This window comes from Heliconius melpomene, chromosome 16 (genome assembly GCF_056956725.1).
Source record: "Heliconius melpomene rosina isolate 202511_hmr_F chromosome 16, ASM5695672v1, whole genome shotgun sequence".
Taxonomy (NCBI): Eukaryota; Metazoa; Arthropoda; class Insecta; order Lepidoptera; family Nymphalidae; genus Heliconius; species Heliconius melpomene.
In genome coordinates this window covers 2,487,643-2,506,087 of record NC_140404.1, presented here as the reverse complement: position 1 = coordinate 2,506,087, position 18,445 = coordinate 2,487,643, and the positions used below count along the sequence as shown (strand labels likewise).

The following is an 18,445-nucleotide window of genomic DNA, read 5'->3' as shown; positions in this document are numbered from 1 at the left end:
AGCAATTAAGTTTTTTAGTGTCTTAAACATTGCATAGGTGGTACATACTTGTGTGGGAACTATGTCAGTTTCCATGAGTGATTGAATATCTATTGTTTTTGCGAAATACGTGTGTCAAATTATTTCTTAATAAAATGTTTATTTTATATCGTTTTATTATTATTTTTATTACATAAAAACTTTTGTTTTTGAATATGTTAAAGTATATATACATATGTTTAAGTTTATTCAGCTTTACGCTGTATCACGCATACATAGCAGGGTAGGCTGAGGGAATCTACTGTTAAGACACTATGTCCAAGACAGTTCCTTTAAGCGTAGTAAGTAGTTAAAGCGTAGGTAAGTGTTAATGCAAATATATGTAGCTAATGATATTACACAGAATATAAATAAGTATTTTATATAAAAAACAAAATATCTATACACTTATTTTAATTGTTTCATGAAAATATAAAAACATTGTGATAAGCAACTTAATCGTGTCGGTTCATTAAACTTTTATCCACTGGATTCGCATTTCATACAAAATATAATTAAACATTACTCATATAGGTGTGGTGGTTTGTGAAGATAAAAAATCGCATCCGTATGGCATACGCCATACGGATGCGATTGCGTATGCACGCATACGCGTGCGCACGTAAACGAGACGTTTGTGGGTTCGATTACCACTCAGAGGAATGAAGTAGCTCTTTAATATTTTCTTTTTTTGCTCTGGCTCTGGCTCACGAGGCAAAGCAGGTTGTTGAGTTCTGTCACTCAAACGCAATGTCTCGAGAATTCGGTGGAAAGTAGGGAACGAAATTGTCTTAATGGGAACAGAGTATTTTAACGCTAGAGGAAATGGAGGGCCTTGACACTCCATTCTCACTATCGACATTGCTATATGAAAAAAAACGCGATGATAATTTTTTTTAGCTATATAGATAGACTGCTAGAATATATATTTTAAATATAGTGTATATATCATTTAAATAATATTAACATAATTTAAATTTAAATAAACAAAACGCATCGTTGAGTTGGTTATAAGTTTATCCTTATTTCGACCTTAACGTTCAATAAAAAATAATGATAAAAAATATAGTAAAAAAGATTAGTGCGCTTCTATTAATGGGCTTAGAAAAATAATTAATTGTGAAATTTGCAGATTTCTTTTTAGATTCATGCTATATTCCGTTTCTATTAAGACACTTCCGCTTCTCAATTTCCATCGAATTCTGGAGGCAATGGCGGAACCCAACGTCGCGGAAAATGAAAATATTAAATATTTAATTTAATTTAATTTAGATAATTCCTCTTATTAAAACAACTTTTAATGGCTGAGGCTATATGTTAGTGGATAAGGAATAAGATTTTTATTTTTTATCTTCACACCGTATCCCGCATCTAGCAGGTTAGATAGGTGTTAACGAGACACCGCCAAACAAATAGATTAAATAATATTCTTCGATGGAAAATGAGGAACGGAGTGTCTTAACACTAAGTTCCCTCTGCCTACCCACGCTGTACACGGAAAAGAACGTGACGTTAAAAATACCTAAGGCTTTTAAAATTGATTTCTGCTTTTTTTTTAAATACATTTCTTTTTCCTTCCATAGTTATTTATTATGTATAGTTTCGCATAAACTTGACATATTTTAATACATTATAATCGTATTAAATCACAAAGTCGTTAAGAGGATAAGTATGATGTAGATATCGCGAGGTCTTCCGTGTAATATGATATTAGACATTCTAGTAAATATAGAACTGCCCAGTTGTGCTCGTCGCGAAGAAGAATTCGGTGGAAAATGGAGAAGGGAATTATCTTTGCACTAGGTTAACAGGTTCCGTTTGCCTACCTTGCTATGTACAGCGTACAGCGTGATGCCTATAAAATATAGGCTATATCTTTCAACGGTGTTTCCTTCTACTTAAAGTATTTCTATTTCAAGGTCTTTTTTTAATATTTTTTTTATTATATAATTTTCAACTGTATCAATATTTCTTATACCGGTAGGTATTTATAATAGTATTCACTCAATTGTACATTGACACAACACAGTTAGTTAGTCAGAGGGAACCGGGGAACCTAGGGTTAACCGCCATTCTGTATTGAGTGCCCGAAATTCAACGTCTTGATTTGCCTTGTTACCGCCGAGCGAGGAAATGAAAAAATTAAATATTTCATTCCCACGAGTGAGAATCGAACCCAAAATCATCGAGTTTAGAGTCGCTTGCTTGTATGTATTGGTAATATATGGTACGGATTGTCCCAACATGAGATTCGAAAAGTGTTATTCAAGGCGCAGGGGCACAACTGACTGGCTATGCTCGAGGAAATGAAATATTTAATATTTTTATCTCTTCCGCCTGGTAACGAAGCAAAGAGCGTCATGAAGTTTTGCCAATCAACACACATCGACTCCACAGTTTCAGTTTTCTCCACAAGGTTCCTCCAAAATGTGGGAAACGGAAGTGTGTTAATGGGAAAGTTAAAACTCGGTCTTACAACTAGGTTCCCAGGTACCCTCTGCCTACATCGCTAAATACCGCGTACAGCGTGAAATAAAAAAAAAATTAAAACACCGATTAAACCATATGAAACAAACAGCTGGTTGATTATATTTATTAGTCTTGTTATCACCTAGCTTCATAGCGGCCGCGTCTAGATCGTTCAGTGTATAGTTAGCACTCGGTCGATCACTTCGTACTCGTAATGGCGCGAAAATTACTTTTACGACAAATGCGAGAAATAAAATCTCTCAGGAAGTTCTCAACGAGTAGTTTTTTAAAGAAAAATGATGAATTTATAGTAAAATCCTCTCAATCTGACATTGTGATGCCGAATATGAGGCTTTTGGATCGACTGTGGCTTCATTTCCCGCAATACCAGGATCATGTGGCTATTGTAAGTATTAACTGTATTAATTTTTTAATAGTTTTGTTTGAAATTAAAAAGAAAATTTGAATGGCGTTAAAAATAAATGGTTATTTTTTAAATTTCAAGATTTTTTATTTACAAATTACAATCTGTTAAACAATTTGAAACAAAATATTCAATAGGTATATATTTTTTTTATATTTATAATTGAAATATTTTTTCCTATCCTCGTTTTCTAATAACAAAATGATTTTGTCAATATCATTTGTGCTATAGGTATATCACTTTAGGCTCTGAAAACAAAACTGCAAGTGAAAAGCGTGCTATTTCCATTTAAATAGGTGTAGATAACGTGACTATTTTTCGGTCGGGTCGGCTCAAAACAGAACATTGTAGAGTGGCTTTAGTTTTTTTAGCTTTTTAAATATATGTATGTATAAATAAATAAATATATATATAATTAATTGTAAATTTTTACGTGCCATTCTGGAAAAACGGGGCATGTTCTACGTCATATTTCAGGTCTCGTTCAAAACGGGACGTCTGGTCAGGTATATATAACAAACAAAATTAGATTTTTCATTGAAAGTCTGTTTTTTGTTATTTTGTACTCGTTTACTAATTTATTAAGGAACTGATTTAATTAAGAAGTGATATATTGCGTAAATGACTCTTTAAGTATAGTCATTATTAGACGTTATATGTAAATTAGTATATTAAAAAAACTTATATATTTATATAAGTATTTTTATATTTATAAAATCGGAAAGAAAATACATACATATATTGGTGGAAAGAAAATAAACTTACATAGCAATATAAAAATTCACACGGCACATCATGCACGGAAATCGCTTGGTCGTGGTTCGAACCTTGAATATCTCACTAGGATTTCCTATAAGGAAAGTAGCTGCATTAAGTATCTATCACCAGTTAAATAATTATTAATTTATTATTTGTCAATTACTTTTATTTATTACTAGCGGTCCGCTCGCGGTTACACCCGCGTGAACTATGTTATTATTAATTTCTGTCTCCATGACTACGTCCTAGTGACGTCTATGCAAAATTTGAGACTCCTAGCATTTGTAGTAACGAAGTTTCATACAAACTGTCGACCCCAAAAACAACCCCTTAGAAGTCGAATATTGCAAATTCCCGTCTTAGCGAGCACCTACGTCCTATAAGTAACTCCTATGCAAAATTTGAGATTTCGAGCACATGTAGTTTCTGAGATTTCGTGATGAGTGAGTGACCTTTCGATTTTATATATATAGATTAATGAATCTCTAAAGCAGTTGCTATTACTAAACTGAAAAAAGTTTATTATTCTTTTATCTACATTAGCACTAACTACATGTACTAAATGTACTTACATGTAAAAAGAACAAAACTATTTTGTATTGTTTTTTCATAATCTACATTTAAATACACCTTTTATGTAATAACGAGAAAAATCTTAATTCATAAAAAATTTACTTATTCTATATTTTTTTTAAATGTCTACATATCTTAATAGTATTGAAAATAATGAACACAGCATTTAAGAAGGTAGAAGTAACCAGCTAATTAATTAATAACCGAGTAAATAAATTCAGTGTTGAGTTCCGCCACTCAACGCAGTACAGTCTCGAGTTTTGTCAGAAAGTACAGAACAGTGTATTGACGGTTTAAAATAAAAAAAATATATTAGTGCATAAAAATATTTTCACAGCGATGCAAGTTCTTGTATGTACAAATTAACCAAGGCCAAGGACGACAAGATGATATAACGGCAACCTTCTTGTTTCCGGCTTTTTAATATCTCGGAACTACACCAATCAAAATGTGTGATTTTTTTAATAGATGCGCAAAATTTGATATTTTTAGTTATTTAATTGTATTTTTTAAAATTAACTAGTGGACTTGGGCGGCTTAACCCGCTTTACACTCCTAGCACTTGTTGTAACGAAGTTGCATACAAATTATCAACCCCAAAAACAACCCCTTAGGAGTCGAATATTGCAAATTCCCGTCTTAGCGATCACCTACGTCCTATAAATAACCTCCATGCAAAATTTGAAACTCCTAGCTCTGGTAGTTTCTGAGATTTCGTGATGAGTAAGTGAGTGACCTTTCAATTTTATATATATAGATGAATGAAATCTATCTACTGTAAAATGCGATAAATGTATGGACATAAAAAAGTAATGTCTTCCACTTTCTATTATTTTTTTTATGCTAATAATAAAATAAAGAATATTTATTTGAATCCAATAATTAACAATTAATAGCATATAATATGAACTAAGATAACAGTGTGTTGTCAAGTAAAACGAGATAGATAAAAAAAATATTAAATTTATAGTACCATAAAGTTTATACGGTTATGTTTTACATTAGTCATACAACTTTTGAATTTCATGATGAATTACTCAATCTTTCTGAAAGAACCATTTAAAAAATCCTGCCAACAAAGCTAATTATTTTAAACTAATATTACTACTTAGTTCTTTTTCAGAATAATTTAGTTTTTTCCAAGTTTTTTGTCTATCTGTCTGTTGTTGATTCCAATTTATTAAGTGCATGATACTAAGATAACCATATTAAAATAATGAATCAATTTTCTTTGAATACACATAAAAAATATATATTAAATAAATATTACTTATATCTATACATAAGTCATGGTGAAAACAGTAGAAACAAACAGTAAAAACAGATTTCTCTCTCTGTTCTCTGTATTGGGATCGAATCCATGACCACTGATTACCATTTAAAGTCACTAACCACTCGACAATCAGGCCAGTTAGAAATAAGTACCTAATATAAATTTGCAAAACACGTTTTAAGCCTACCAGTCCCGGTCTATCTATATCTTATCTAGTACGAACATACGAGTACTTTTACCGCGGGGCAAAGTCCTACTAGTGAAAGTCTCAACTGAATGTCAACAAGAAAATAGATCACAGCTATTTATACCTACGTTACATATGTAAACTTTATCGCACGAAAATCAGCTTCACGCAGTATCCCGCACACAGCAGGGTAGGCAGAGGGAACCTAGTGTTAAGACACTCCGTTCCCCACTTTCTGCCGAATTCTGGAGGCATTGCGTGTGGCAGAACTCAACGCCGCGCTTTGCCTCTACACCAGAGCGAAAAAATGGAAATATAAACGTAAATAAATATTTCACTTCCTCGAGTTGGGATCGAACCCACAACCGTCGCGTTACAGTCACATCCTAGTGCCGCTGCGCTACGACGGCCTTTATCGTACAGTTAATAATAAAAATGGATGACACTGGAAACTGAAAATATGCGAGATAATATTTAAAGTGGGACATTTACTGATAAATTAATGAATTTTTAATTGGTTTAGCTTAGTAGTTTTTTGTTATTTATTAAATTAATGATATATTTTAATAATACATAGTAAAAAAAAAACTAAACTAAATATAATTATAATATATACAAATTGCATGAGCCTAAACTCGATAATATTTACTAGATGCCTCTGAAGAGTTCCAATATTAGTTTGTCTGGTTCCATTATCACACCAGCTCGTCAATAGCTTTATATTGTATTGTCACCTAAGCTCAGCTGGGCTCTATAATTATACTAAAATGTGGAACAGTTACTAAATATTTCAAATACTAATCGAAATAATGTGTTAGGTAGAAAAATATTTTTATAAGAATAATCTAATAGCCCGTATATCTAATAAGCTTATAGCCCGATTCATCGAAGTAATGGAAATATTGTAATAAAATAGCAAACTATAGATTTTGTTCAACAGTCTATTAAAATATTTAATATACATTAATATTAAATGTAAATATGAAAATGTATGACCATTTACAACAAAATTATTCAAAATCATAGTAATATATTATGCGAAAATTATATTGTTTGTGTGTTTTTTTGTTATTCTCAAGGCCGCGGATTTTAATGACAATGTCCAAGTTAATAGTCCGTTAAGGAAATATATAAACGAAATTGTTTTTTTTTTTTTGTTAAAGTTACTCTAAATATTTATGAATTTTTTTTCGAAACATTAAAATTTACGTATCTTTGACCAAAATGGGGACTCTTATAAAAATTTAAAAAAATTATAAAAATTTGAAAAATTAGTCTGTGTATTATTAGAGTTACGTTTTCAATAAAGTATTTTTCTTTCCCAAGTGTGAAACACGAATAACATTTTAAAATTGTTAAAAATAAATAAAGAAACCCTAGATTTTCATCAGCATTTTTCGCATAACATAATATTGGTTGCGAGATGTCAGTCAACTTCTACTTTAGGACCTTAAGTATTCCATTTGCAATTTCAATGATGAAATATCAAATACCTAGAACATACTATAAACCAAACGCGGCTTCGCCGGCTTATAATACTAAGTAATTAAGTAGTCGTTTTTTTGGTATATTATAGTCAAATTATACAAAATTACTACTACTTTTACTTTTAATTATTGTAATGTGGAGTACATTACAGTATTTATCTAGTAATTACCTACCTAGCGCCGGGTTCTTTAAAATATAGTTAAAAAATGCACTATTATTTTTATTATGTAAACAATTGGTATCGTTCGTATTAAAAGAGATAATTTTTAATGATAATACAATTAAGTTTTATCAACCATCGTCTTTCGTGATAATAAACTGTTGATAACAGAAGGCTTGGCTTCTTCGCGATTTACTTATAAATGTATTTGTTATATCTAAATAACGACCAAAGGTCAGCTTTCGATGTTTTTTTATCACTGTGATTAAAGAAACGGTGATTTGGTGTTTTTGGGAATATAATAGGAGCCTATTAATGGCTTCTTATGCATTTTATAGGGAAATATGCATGTATGTTTTAATAAAGCTCTCGCCGTGTCTTTCTATTGACTGTAATCGTGAGATTAAAAGATGAAGCTTAAAAAAATTTAAGAGTCAACAATGCTACGCTCTTTTTCACCTATAAATGTCCAAGAACGTTTTTGTAAAAAAAAGCAAATTAAATGTTAACATTATTCATTAAATTACAGACGTGCTAAAATTTAAACAAACAACGTTTATGTCATTCTTTTGATTATTTGTATTTGATATTTTATATTGGTATATGTATATAGAAATAAAAAATAATATAATTAACATAGATTTTTTTTTATTATTTTTTATAGAGAAGCAATTTAAATATAATTAGTAGAGTTAAAAAAATATCCAACAATTACAAATACAAATTGAATAAAAAAGCGAGCATTGTTTACATCGTCATTTAGTGCCTTAAACAACACAGAGTAAAAAATATGAGGAATAATGAATATTCATATAATAAAGAAAATTCTAATAATTGAAGACTTGATAAAATAATATAGATTTTTTTCATTGATTTGTAATCATAAATTCTGTTAATTTTTTTAACAGACTTCTACTAGAACTGTACCTATTTATTCAAAAAATATAGCTGTAATATAGGCTTGCCCGGACAAAAAAAAGAAAGACAGACAAAGAAAAGCTTATTGAAAATAATAAGTTATAATAATTTTCGTCCATCTGTAATTTCAAATGAACCGTGTGTTTCCAAGTGCATATAGTAATCTTTCAATCTGATCCGGGCTAATCTACGGAATAGCTGCACTATTTTTTATGGGGCTAAAATTGAGAGATACAGGTGTTGTTAAGTAACACAAATGCTGTCTTTTCCCAGAATTTCCACCGGATCGAAAAATAAAGATATGACAACTTTTGCGAGCAAAATCAAATTAATTTAGATTAACATATAGTATATAAATAGTATGAATAACTAAATTAAAATAATAATTAATATTTTTTCTCTAAATATACTTCAGTAAATTCAAAAAAAAATAATTAAGTACAAGCGTGGGAGCCGCACGGGGGCCTCTAGTACCTATTACCTATATTTATTTTTTTGTTTTATTATTAAAACGTTAATTTACATTAATTTAATTGTACCTACTTTATGCCGGGACAAAGTTCAATGAAATTTATAAAGATAAGATTAGTCTATCTTTATGATGAGTTGTTATTTATAAAAATGATGTGACGTCATTTGCCGTTTACGCGTGCAACTCGTATGTGGCCTTCGCATAAGTAAGTAAATGAATAAACTAAAAAAAACACTACGATAATTGGCAACTTTTGGCACCTGTAGAAGGTATATGTTTTTCTTTTTGTTTCAAAACTTCTTGCTTTTTCCGGCAGGTTACAGGGTAGGCTAGGGGAACCTGGTCTAGGCCTGGTCTAGACCCCATTTGAACATCAATATTTATCATTAGAGAGCTAATAAAATTTTAGATAAAAATTTGGTTGAAATATAATATATAATTTTTAACATCACGACAAAATTTTACGCCTTTTTATATTTTGATAGGAATTTGTAAACTGTTCTGAAATTGACAAATTATTTTGGTCATACTCCATCTCATATTATATAGACAGCGATGTGGATATAGATAATTTGTACAGCTATTAAATATGATATCGACAAAAATTACAGTAAGAGCTTTTACTGACGCACGCCGAAATTTAGGTATACTTAAATAGAAATGTGAAATTTGAGCGAAAAAATACAAATAACGTTATTTGTATATTTAAAATTTAAATCGATAATTTTATCGAAGCTATTACCTAACTGTATATTTTATTGATTACTGAGCTCTCCTAAACAAGTCGTAGCGCGAAGTTTAGTTCCGCTACTTAAATTACATTGTTTCGATAATGGGGAACGTACAGTCTTAACACTAGGTTCCAGAGGGAACGTCAGATCTATGCATACTATACTAAACTTATCTACTATAGACATGCAGGATAAAAATAACTATTTATTTTATATTGACATATTAATAGAGGCCGTCGTGACACAGCGGCAAGGGTGTGACTGTAACGCGACAGTTCTGGGTTCGATCCTCACTCGAGGAAGTGAAATATTTATTTACGTTTATAGTTCCATTTCTTCGCTCTGGTGTCGAGGCGAAGCGCGGCGTTGAGTTCTGCCACTCAATACGCAATGCCTCCAGAATTCGGCAGAAAGTGGGGAACGGAGTGTCGTAACACTAGGCTGCTGTGTGCGGGATACAGCGTAAGGCTGAATGAAGCTGACATATTAATAATAAATGATAATTTACAGGAATGCGCTGAAACAAAGAAAAGCTATACCTACAATCAAGTAAGAAAACATATGTCTGTCTTCGCCACTTCCCTAAGAAAGAAACTAGGTTTACAAGAAAACGATGTAGTCGGCGCACTCCTGCCTAATAGTCCTGAGTTCGCCGTCGTTGCTTTTGGAACGATTCAAGCTGGTTGCATTTTTAGTCCTGTCAATCCGGTTTATAAAGAATGTAAGATAACAACATTATAAATAATTGTAAAATAAATCCCATATATAGTAGAGTAGGCAGCGGGAATCTAGTGTTAAAATACTCCGTTCACCACTTCCCACCGAATTAGTCAAAAAGTTGCATTCTATTGATATCAGCTTCAGGCTGAATCCCGTATATAATAGGGTAGGCAACCCTCACTTTCCTCCAAATTTTGAAGGCATAGCCTATTGAGAGCCGAAACTGAACGCCGCGCGCCGGGCTTTTCCTCCACACCAGAGCATAGAAATGAAAATATTAAATATTTCATTTCAGTACAAAGTCTATTTTTTAGCTAGATATCTTTATAAATTGCATCATAAAATATTTTTTTACAATCAACTTATTGCTATTGTTTTTATAATTTTATTAATCTAATCTAATAAATAATTTAATTTCAGTGGAAATAAGCCATCAAGTATCTTTGACAAGTCCCAAAGTCATCATAACGATACTTGAATGCTTTGACGTAGTTGTAAAAGGTCTGAAATTGGCTAAAAGTGATGCAAAAATAATAATAATCGATAATCCAAATAAACCTATACCTGCTGGAGCAATACGATATACGGAGCTAGCGGAAAAAGGAGAAGCTGATCTTACTTTATTAGATAAGGTTGTTAAAGATGGTGAAGATGTCGCCCTAATACCATTCTCCAGTGGTACCACAGGATTGCCAAAAGGAGTAGATATTACATATAATAATTTACTCGCCGCTATCGAGATGATGGTTAGAGAAGAAAACAGATTTCCTGAAATGACTAATGGTACACAAATGATTAAATAATTTATTTATATTATATTAGTTTTAGATGATATTGACGCCACGTCTCCATATTTCGTTTATTTATTAAAATTAAATCTTTTTGAGTATTTCGTAGCAAGAAAATATAAATTACAATTATTTTTCTTTTTAGGTAACTTCCAGGATGTCATACCGTGCATATTACCATTTTTCCATATTTACGGAATCATAGTTACGTTATTAGGTCATTTTGCGAACGGATGCAAGTTAATATCAATGCCGAGATTTTCAACGACAACATATTTTGATATATTAAAGAATCAAAAACCTACTATATTGTACGTGGTACCTCCTATAGGTAAGATTTGATAATAACTAAACTAACTGATGTTTAAATTTGAAACATAAGGTTTTCTGTAAACTATAAATTTCTACAGACAATATACTCTACCATGCCATGAGCAAATTACAATTAGACTTCTCTACTATTGTTTTTCTTCTCTCTATCGCGTAATCCCGTAAATATCTGAATAGGCAAGAAGAACGAAGTATGAAAACCACCATTTTCCACTTTTCCACTCAATTCGGGAAAATGCGTGTTAAGTTGCAGAGCTCTACGCAACACTTTGTTTTATCTCCAAAGGAAAGTATTACTTTGCATTATTTAATTATAAAAAAAAATTATTTTTTTTCAGCAATTCTTCTTGGAAAACATCCCGATGTAACAAAAGAGTTCTTCACAAACGTACGGCATATTCCATGTGGAGCTGCTCCTCTATCAGCTTCAGATGTCATGGCGGTTCTAGAAAAAGGAAACGTGAGTGAAATCATTTATACAATTTAACTTTACTGTTTCTTATAGAAGGACATAAATTTTATGAAATTTCTGGGGTACCTGCGCTTAATGCATATTTTTTACACACTATCATACGTACTAAGACCGTCGTGGTGGAAGAGCTCGTCTTGTCTGTAAACGCGACAGATTATGGGTTCTATCTATTTAATAATCATTTGTTCATTCTGGTATCGAGGTCGATATATGTCTGCTTAATTTATTATTTTCAAATATATAAATAACAAAATCGTCTCTTGTTAAAGTCCATAAAAATATACCAATAAATTGGTGTGCAAATCATCAATATTTAGTTAAATGAACAAAAATCCAGTGGAATTTAATTTATTATATCATTTAATTTATTATATTATATTATTAATTTATTATATTATTTTTTTATATGTAAATTTTCAGGGTAAATTAGAGTTTAATCAAGGTTTTGGAGCAACGGAAACTACATCATTATGTACGTCGACTTTCAAAGGTACTCAAAATGTGGATTACTCAGCTTGCGGAGTCCCCATGGCGAGTACTGAACTTAAGTTCATAGATGGCGAAGGGAAACCAGTCAAAATTGGTGAAGTAAGTATGACGATTTTAAGATTCTCGAGATCCCGCTTTTTCTTGTTACCAGAGCGAGGAAATAAAAGTAGGGAAGATTCATGCCCTCTAGTGGGATCAAACCCACAGCCATCTCATTTGCAGACAGGCAATTTTTGACGGAATATCCAGGAGGGCACGGACCACCTGCCCCCCCTATTCCTACGCCCATGGTAAGACACTCCGTTCCCATTAAGAAAGTTCCGTTCTCCACTTTCCACAAAATTTGCCACCCGTCAAATGTTTCTTAACTTCATCATTTTATTCCTGATTTCTAGGAAGAGCAAAATAATACAAGAACATTTACGTTATATACTCATATTTTAAATTTTATATTCTATTGAAAACATTATTTAATTCTATTTGATTGTTATCCTTATTATTATGCATGTATACACTAATATATGAGCGTCTCTAGGTATAATTATAATAATGGTTTTTGCAATTAACATTTTGTTTGTAAATTTAAATAACACGTGAGATTTGAAATGTAACTAGTGACGCAAATGGTAATAGTAGTGAATAAAATTATACGAAGAAAAAAATAAAAAAATGGTACAATAAAAGATTTTTTTTGAGGTAATACTAACACCAGGAACTAGTGTTAGAGCCAAGGTGGAAAATGGGATGATAATAACATTTTCAAAACTGATTGAATTTGAACAATTTTTTATCAACTCCCTCCAGGATGGAGGGAAAAAAGAGAAATCTAGAAAAAAAATGATAAACATACTAATTAAAAAAAAAACTTAATTCCTTACAGTTGGGAGAACTATGTATTAGATCGCCTACAATAATGAAGGGATATCACAAAAATGAAGCGGCGACCAAAGAAACTATGACCGAAGACGGCTTCTTTAAGACTGGGGACTTGGGACGTTACGATCCTAAACATGGACTGTATGTTACTGATAGGATAAAGGAACTGATTAAGGTATTCTTTTAATCTTCTTTTAGCTTTATCTATATCCAATATTTAGCAGCAACAGGTAGAGGAAATTTAGTGTTGAGACACTCTGTTCCCCAGTTTCTGCCTACTTTTCTAGATCTTGGGCGTTGAACGGCGGACCGCGGAACTCAACGCTTTGGTTCCTCTTCCAACCAGAACGTAATGTGATTGCGAAATTTGACGAGGCATTTTAATTAAATATACTGTAGAGTGATGTAAAAAACAAATTAAATATGCTCTCTTGAAAAATAAAATAAAAAAATCAATAAAAAACATGAAAAACTTCACATTAAAACATGAAAAATGAATAAATAAAATAAATGAATAATTAGTCTAAACTATAATAATTATAATGTAAAAATTTTAACAATATTTAAATATTATTCACATTATTGCTATCAAATATATAAGATAGTTATAGATACAAATTTTATATATTGTTAAAATAATTACTTTTATCTGAACATCTCGACCAGTGTCAGTGTGGCATCATTTTTAATTATAAAATAATAGATAAAATTATGATACGATTAAAGTATTTAGATTACATGATTCTAATAGAATAAAAATTAGACCGTTGCTGAGGCAACTTGTCCATTACTTTGTGTATTATACAAAGGTAGACCCAAGTGGGAAACCTAAGAGTTAAGACACTCCGTTCCCGACTTGCGTAACCTGCTGTGTGCCGGGTACATCGCGAAGCTGATATGATATTTAATTATCAATCAATTTTTCAATAATCATTTTTAAACCATACCATTATTATAATGCCTTCCGAACCGGTGGTACCTTTTTATCATATGTTCATTCGACGATTCAAAAGTGCTTATAATAAGTTTATTTGAATAAAGAATATTTTGGATTGAATTGAATTGAATTGAATTCTACAGGTAAAAGGAATGCAAGTAGCGCCAGCGGAATTAGAAAGCTTATTACGATCTCATCCAGCAGTACAAGACGCAGCAGTTATAGGCGTTCCTCATATGTACAATGGAGAAGTTCCAAAAGCTTTTGTTATTAAGAAAAACGGTCAAAACGCGTCCACAAAAGATATACAAAGTTACGTTGCCGACAAAGTAGCTTCATTCAAGAAAATCGAAGAGGTTGTATTCGTAAATGACATTCCAAAAAACAATTCGGGTAAAATATTACGGAAAGAGTTGAAAAAAATGTATGGATGATATAAAAAGCTTTTAAAATCAGTAATTTTACAAGAGGTTAGGTGTATATTTATAGTAGGTATATTGAAAAAGATAATTGTTTTTATATCTTGTTATGGTAAATGTTACTAATTTATGAAATACTGTTACTATTTTTAATTATAAAATATAATAAAATTCCTATTTTTATTAAATGACTTTTAATTGAAACACTTATAATAAATACCTCCAGAGATTTATCGTAACAGGATAAGCAGGAACCTAGTGCTAAGACACTCCGTTCCGATTTTACTGAATTAGCTGAAATTTTGTTTCTTTAAGATGGTTGGATCACTGGATGTTGTCTATAAAATGGTAATGTTATAAGATTATAAAAGTATTTCAGATGATAAAATAATAATTTTGTAGTTCAGGCGCCCGCTTGCGAAATAAATATCGTCGTATGAGAGTGTAAACCTAACAATGTATTAAGCAATAATTATCATTTGGTAAATATTGTAAATTGCTAAATTTCTTTGCAGGTACTTAATTGCTTAATAATTAAAAAATCTTAATGGGACGTAATAAATATCATTAAAATAGATTAGACCGATGCGCCACATATTATATTATATCAATATTTACTAACTACTACTAACTAACTATTTATAATTACTGTTAAGCCTACTATGGGATATTAATTATTGATGTTAACACTTTTAGCTGACCGATATATCCACATATATTTTTCAGTTTGCTTATATCAAGAGTAAGCAGAGGGAACCTAGGAACCTAGTGATAGAAATTCCGATCCCATTAAGGAACTTCCATTCTCCACTTTTCGACGAATTCTTCAGGCGTGTTGAGAGGTGGAACTCAGATTCGCGCTTTGAAGGCGCCACGACGATCGCATAAACTAGAAACTCATCACTATAATTAATCAGGAATACAGTCACGAACGTGCAGTTATACTGACTTTTCGTCGTCTCATCGATGTAAAATATACCACTTTAGTTACGTGTTCTAGTATTTTCTAGTATTTTTACGCTGGTCTTGCCTTTCTTACTTTCTTCATTTCTTTCAAAAATCAGAACCTTTGTCCTACTCACATTCACTCTGAGATCATTATTTTCACACTTTTTTTTAGAGTGGTCTAGGATCTAGGCTGATTTCCAGCAGAAACTGCCCTGCCGGCAGCAAAATGCACAGTACAGCACGAAGCTAAAAAAAGATAAAGAAAATGTATATTATATAGGGTACACTAGTACTTTTCACAAAACAAAATCTAAGAACAAAAACAAATGTCAAAGGCTGCAAAATACTATAACTCAAAGGTGCATATTATCGCTGCCAATCCTGAGATCAATCTTAAGAGAGATGTCAGAGTTGAGAGCGATTTATAAATACTGGTCCTAGTAACTTTATATGAATACTAGCGGACGCGCGCAGCTTCGCTCGCTTATTTAGGGGTGAATTGTAATAAACCACGAAACATGTTCATTGAAATATTTTTAAGAGTTTAAATTTCAAATTTTATAAAAATCGGTGGCGACTTAAAGATTATTCCATACAAACTTTCAACCCCTTATTTGCACCCTTAGGGGGTGAATTCTAGAAAACCATGAAACACATGTTCAATTAAATACTTTTAAGAGTCTGAATTTCAAATTTTATAAAAATTGGTGCCGATTTAAAAAAAAATCTATACAGACTTTCAACCCCTTATATGCACCCTTAGGGGGCGAATTCTAGAAAACGATGAAACACGTTTTCAATTAAATACTTTTAAAAATGTAAATTTAAAATTTTATGAAAATCGGTGCCGATTTATTTTTTTTTCCATACAAACTTTCAACCCCTATTTCACCCCTTTAGGGTTAAATTTTTTTAAAATCCTTTCTTAGTGGATGTCCAGATTACGACAGTAAGCATCTGTCCAAATTCCACGATTTTACCATCAGCGGTTACGGCTGTGCGTGCGTCTTATCTCAGTCAGTGAGGACAAGTCCTTTTATATATATAGATTATTGAAAATAAATAGCAAATTCGTTTAATAGTAGTTAAACTATGAAGAATTACATAAGTATTGTCTCACATTTGAGAGAATGACTTGAGCTTATAAATATGGGCCTCTGTTCCCTCTGTCCACCCTGCTATATGTGAGATATAGCTTGAGACACAAAAATACAGTACTGTTAGCGTACTCGTGTAAAAGTGGGTAGATTTAGGTGAAAAAGACAATAAAAGCAGAGGGATTGTGTCAAACAGACGCAGTTGCTTGTAGGCGGAAGCCCTGATTGGAAGGTATCTAGTAGCTAGTGTGTAGTGTTGTTATTGAGTGATACGTGTCACTTACTGTAATTACATGGAACCTCTGTCCGAGTACGTTGGAAACATATAGACGGTATGTGTTTTTAATCGTGTTATTTTAAAAACGCTAACCGCTTCCGATTTCTAACACTACAATTAGTCTATTGTATCATTCATGTCTCTTCTTGTTCTAAACTCTGTCTCTAACACTGGCACTGATTGTAGATAATGTAGGTAAAACGTTACTATCTTCGTATAAACCGGCTTATACTGCTCATTGACAATCGGCCTTCACCTCTTATAATGATAGCAACGTCAACTATTTATTCTTAAATGTTTTGTTTTTGTGTATAGTTTATTAAAATGAAGGATAATGTTGCCAGTATCACTGTATGCGAATAGTAAAATATATGTAACTAAGGAGTAAAAAATAAAAAAATAATAGAGGACACAACGCTTTTAGGAATAGAACGAAAAGATTAATTATTAACTCTAGCGTTCAATAAGACGAGACTAGAAATTATGTGGATGTATCGTCTGGAATAGAATAATATATTTTTTTCATCTCTAATAATAAATTACTTTGATAGCTAGAAGGTATATATAGGTTTGCAAAACATTGAATTGCAATTGATCATTGAGATTTAAATCGTAATGTGAAACAATTTAATAATATATTTTTTTTCTTTTTAGCCTTAACGATAAGGTAGAGAATGTACTATGAGCAGTACTGTGCCTTTGACACTCCGTTTTTCTCTTTCTTTTTCTTTTTATTTCGAGTAGGAATCGAATCCACAACCTATGCGTTACAGACAGTAACTCCAATGACCTTTGGACTATTGTAACAATGTGAGTAAAAAACAATTCTTAATATATTTTTATGTTATTCAACAAAGCCACAATTACGTATTGTTTTGATTATTCCACACATATAACAAAGAAATTAAAAATAAAATAATTATCAATTCTTTTAATTCTTTAAGTTGATGTATTTATAATAGCGTTTATCAATTGTGTTGATAAAGGCTGAATGGCAAATATTGTTACTGCAATAATATATTGTAGTAGATATGCAATTTTAAAGTCAACTTCACAAACGTCTAAAATCAAGGTAAATATTTTAAATTAAACTATTTTAACTAATTTCTTTCGCGTATATTAAGTCTCAAACCCACCATACTAAAAGGCAAGATACATTTTGCAGGAATCCAGGGCAGTACGTGAGGAAATTAAGAAATCGTTGGCGGTAGTTTAATATAATAATTATGTCAACTGAAAGACGAATGCCACCTCAATCTACCACCGCGTGTGACCACAGACTACTGCAAAGTGTTCGAAACGTCGGGTTTTCAAAAATGTATAATCTCAAATATACGCGGTTAATCCGATTAAAATAGTTTCAAGGTGTCTTTCTCTCAAGAAAACATTTTTAACTATGATTTTTCAGATTCGAACTCAAAGTTCTCGCGGTCAGTTGAACACGTATCAACTATACCTATTATGAGTGCGTTTAGAAATTTGAGTAATCTGCATGCCGTCCTGTGAACGAGAGGGGAAAACCCGTGGCGTCAGTTTACTTTATCGCATTACATACTAGCTATAGGTTCACTTGAATATAATTTATATTTCTATACAAAGCCAGTGATCCGCTCGCGGCTT

At 31.7% G+C, this 18,445-nt stretch overlaps 1 protein-coding gene across 1 annotated transcript; it reads left to right on the top strand.

Moving 5' to 3' along the window:
• The first annotated feature begins 2,614 nt into the window (after positions 1-2,614).
• Positions 2,615-14,691, top strand: LOC146530679 (uncharacterized). Its single transcript, XM_085199411.1, has 8 exons — positions 2,615-2,893; positions 9,983-10,193; positions 10,613-10,975; positions 11,126-11,311; positions 11,649-11,770; positions 12,203-12,370; positions 13,152-13,322; positions 14,228-14,691. Exons 1-8 carry the CDS (start codon positions 2,702-2,704, stop codon positions 14,516-14,518), a joined length of 1,704 nt encoding a protein of 567 aa, XP_085055537.1. The 5' UTR covers positions 2,615-2,701; the 3' UTR covers positions 14,519-14,691.
• The last annotated feature ends 3,754 nt before the right edge of the window (positions 14,692-18,445 follow it).

Excerpts from the sequence above, each read along its gene's own strand:
- LOC146530679 (XM_085199411.1), top strand. The coding sequence starts at position 2,702 with ATGGCGCGAAAATTACTTTTACGACAAATGCGAGAAATAAAATCTCTC. Across the intron at positions 2,894-9,982 it reads ACCAGGATCATGTGGCTATT|GAATGCGCTGAAACAAAGAA; the intron begins GTAAGTATTAAC and ends GATAATTTACAG. Across the intron at positions 10,194-10,612 it reads CAATCCGGTTTATAAAGAAT|TGGAAATAAGCCATCAAGTA; the intron begins GTAAGATAACAA and ends ATTTAATTTCAG.